This window comes from Pan paniscus, chromosome 6 (assembly GCF_029289425.2).
Source record: "Pan paniscus chromosome 6, NHGRI_mPanPan1-v2.0_pri, whole genome shotgun sequence".
Classification (NCBI taxonomy): domain Eukaryota; kingdom Metazoa; phylum Chordata; class Mammalia; order Primates; family Hominidae; genus Pan; species Pan paniscus.
In genome coordinates, this window is record NC_073255.2 from 167548059 (window position 1) to 167551526 (window position 3468).

The 3468-nt window shown below is 58.0% G+C and overlaps 1 protein-coding gene across 1 annotated transcript; it reads right to left on the reverse strand.

The window, feature by feature from the left end:
- Positions 1-1598: 1598 nt before the first annotated feature.
- Positions 1599-3255, reverse strand: KLF14 (KLF transcription factor 14). The gene has a single exon (XM_003845968.7). It carries the CDS (start codon positions 3076-3078, stop codon positions 2107-2109), a length of 972 nt encoding a protein of 323 aa, XP_003846016.2. The 5' UTR covers positions 3079-3255; the 3' UTR covers positions 1599-2106.
- Between the last annotated feature and the right edge of the window lie 213 nt (positions 3256-3468).

Here is a 3468-nt window from a genome sequence, read left to right on the forward strand (position 1 = left end):
TCACAGTGGGGGGCCTTCTCCTCCCACATGTAACTCAACAGCCCCACCTTCCCTGCTTAGCCTTCATTAGGAAATACTGAACCTCTTCAGGGTCATAGGTCATACTCTTCTGGTCCTTTCTAAGGACCCCTCCCTCACTTAGTGTAGGAGCACTTAGTACAGTCCCAATGTCATGTTTGTATCATTCACTCTCTTGAGGATGCTGGAATGCCCAGGACCAGAAAAAGAAGGGAATTCACACTGAAAATTAACCTAGCAGGTCCAAAGAGAAAGTCTCTCCTAGGATGCCAAAAAGTCATTCTCACTTTATGTCCACATGGTGTGAAGGGAGGGAACGTAACCAGTTAAGAAAAGGGCTTTTGGGTCAAACACAATAGGCAAAGGGTTCAATCAACATGTGAAGGTACATAGAAGCAATACAGAATAGGGAGCGAGGGAGGGACTAAGATCCCAGAGAGGAGGAAGAAATGGGGGTAATCAAGTGTGAGGGAAAGAGTCACTTAGCAGGCCAGACACCTAAGTTCTAGTCATGGCTCTTCCCAGCAACCTAGCATATGACTTTGAGCTTATCTAGTCTTCAGTATCCTCATCTGCAAAATAGGGGAAAGCAGTTTGTTTAACCAGATGCCCGTTAGGGTCCTATGAGATTACAGCATCTTCCCCAAGTGTCAGTGATGGACTATTGCAAAATATTCAGGAGGGGGCCAGAGGGGATCTCCCAGGGCAGGAAATGCCTTTCAGCCTCATCTCTAAAGAAACGGTCACATATATACACATTCATACATACACAAGCAGAGTGGTCAGTGATTTCATCCACAGCAGCAGAGACACATATAGAAAAAACAAATACTGTTGATGTCTGATTCCTTCTTATCGGGAGAGGGGCCCTGAGGATATAACTTGGAGGGACTATATGGTCAGAGGAGAAAGTTCCTCCTATTTGATAATAGCTATCACCTTGCTACTCCTTCCTCAAATCCAAGGCAGCCAGCTCCTTGGAAGAAACCAGTCTGTTACCCTTCCCTCTCCCATCCACCAACTCACCTGTTTCAGAAACGAAAATCTGCAGACTCTGAGGGAAATAACCCCCTAGTTAGCCATTAGGAAATTAACAGAATCTACCACTCCTGAGATTACATAAGGTGGGGCAGCTGTGTCCACACGCCTCTATTTCCCTGAAAGTTATCAATGGTTATGAGCGGTCTTGTTTCGGGCCCCGCCCAACCTTAAGGTCGCTTGAGTTTTCTCTCTGAGTGAAGGGGGAACTAGTCTGGACCACCCTTTTCTTGCTGGTGCCTTTACGGTTGTTTTCAAATTGTTTAACCAATCTCAGCGTGAGAGTGAGCCAGGAAGTTACCATCCTCAAGTAGGAATCCAAATGGGGAGAAGGGCTACGACGCAAGCGCAGGGTTCCAAATCATGCAACAGGACCTGCAAACAGACTCACACCCCAGACATCAAGAAGCATCTCCCAGCCACACATCTACATGGAGCTTATGTGGCCTCTCCTAGCAGAGGTAGCTGGGGCAATTGGGGGAGTGGAGGGCATAAGCCTCCCATCAACCTGGGATCCCTATTTAAAAGATGCTAAAAATAAATTAGTAAACATTGCTGTTTACAGAAATAGAAATCATTTCTGTTTCCAAAGGCCTCTCACCATCCCAGTCCTGGACATTTCCAAGACTGCCACCCCTGACACCCTCTCCAAGGTCCGCCCTGGTGGATGGGTGAGACACCAGAGTCCTTTGAGACTGGGAGCTCCTCAGGCATCTGAGAATTCCAGTTTCACATCCCTGGTTCCAGGGAGGGGAGAATCTTCAGTACTCTGGAGAGTACGGGAGTTCATCCCTTCTTATCAGTTCCTGGGGGCTGTCTTGAGGCAACCCCCACTTTTAGGATGATATACACGTTGCAAGAATTCCCGCTATTTTCCGGCCCCCAGTACCTCCCCAGAGTCCACATGTCTGCCTGGACCCACCCTCAGAGCAGAGGAACCAGTCTGTGCCTTGGTGTAATGACTCTGGGAAAGAAGGATGGGCAGAGAGAAAGCAGGGACAACGGCCTGGGGGATCATCCTTGAGGGTAAGACTGACAGCAATGACTGTCCTACAGGCAGGTGGTGAAGCTGGGCGCCGGGCCGGGACCGGAGCCGGAGGCGGAGCTTTCCACCTCGCTGGTGAGTGGCGGGTCGATGCGGGGAGTTCGACGACGTCCCCGGTACTCGATCATATCTGGATGATAGGTTGGGTGGCGGCGAGCATGCTTGGTCAGGTGGTCGCTCCGGGAGAACTGCTTGGGGCAGAGGGGGCAGGAGAAGCGCTTCTCGCCCGTGTGCGTCCTGTAGTGGCGGGCCAGCTCGTCGGAACGCGTAAACTTCTTGTCGCAGTCGAGCCAGTCGCAGGAGAAAGGGCGCTCACCCGTGTGGGTGCGCTGGTGGGACTTGAGGTGCGACGACTTGTAATAGGCTTTGGTGCAGCCCGGGAAGGGGCATTGGTGGCGCTTGGCAGCAGGTGTGACAGGCCTCCTCCGGGGCACCTGATCCGCGGCGGGGGCGGGGCCTGCCCCTAGGGCCCCTCCGGAGAACCCACCAGAGGCTGCTGGTGCGCCCGGGGCAGCAGGCGCGCTTGGGACGGCGGGCGCATCGGAGGAGCTCTCGGGAGCGCAGACCGCCGCGGCGCCGGAGGCGGGAGCCAGCTCGGAGCACGGGGTCTGGACGGAGCACGGGATCGGGTCGGAGAAGCCGGACGAGGCGCGTGGAGCTTCCCCCGAGTTCTCCCAGGAGCCCTCGCCAGAGCTGCCGCGCAAGTCCGCCCAGACGCTTGCAGCCAGCAGGTGGGGCGCGGCGCCGCCCGCGCCGGGGCTGGGGGCGGGGACCTGCGGGAGCGGGGGGACCGACGCGGGCCCCGGTGGCCCCGGACCCGGCAGAGCGGACTCCGGCGGCGCCGCACCCACCTCCGAGCCTGCGGCTCCACCCGCGCCCTCGGGGTCCGGCGGGCGGCGGTGAACCACGGCGCCCGCGGACATGGACACCAGGCACTCGGCGGCGAAGTAGTCCAGGCACGCCACGGCGGCCGACATGCTGGGACCGCCCGGCCGCCGGCGAGCGCCGTCCGAACGCGGCCGGCCGCGGGCGAGGGAGTTCCCGGGAGCGTCCGTCCCGCAGCCTCGGAGCGAGAAGCAGGAGGCCGGGTGCTCGCCGCCTGCCGCCTGCTGCCGCCGCCGCCGCCGCCGCAGCCGCCGCTGCCGCCGCCGCCCGCGCGGAGCCCGCCCCGCCTGACGCGCCCCTGACGCACCGGAGCCCGCGGGGGCGGCAGAGACCCGCCCCGGCCCGCAGGACACCCCCTCGGAACGCGCGGCCCCCCGGCTAAGTCATGTTTAACAGCCTCAGAAATTATCTTGTCTCCGCGTTCTTTCTTCTGCTGGCGAGCCAGGTAATGGTAACAGAGCGAAACTCCCCGGTCGGAACTT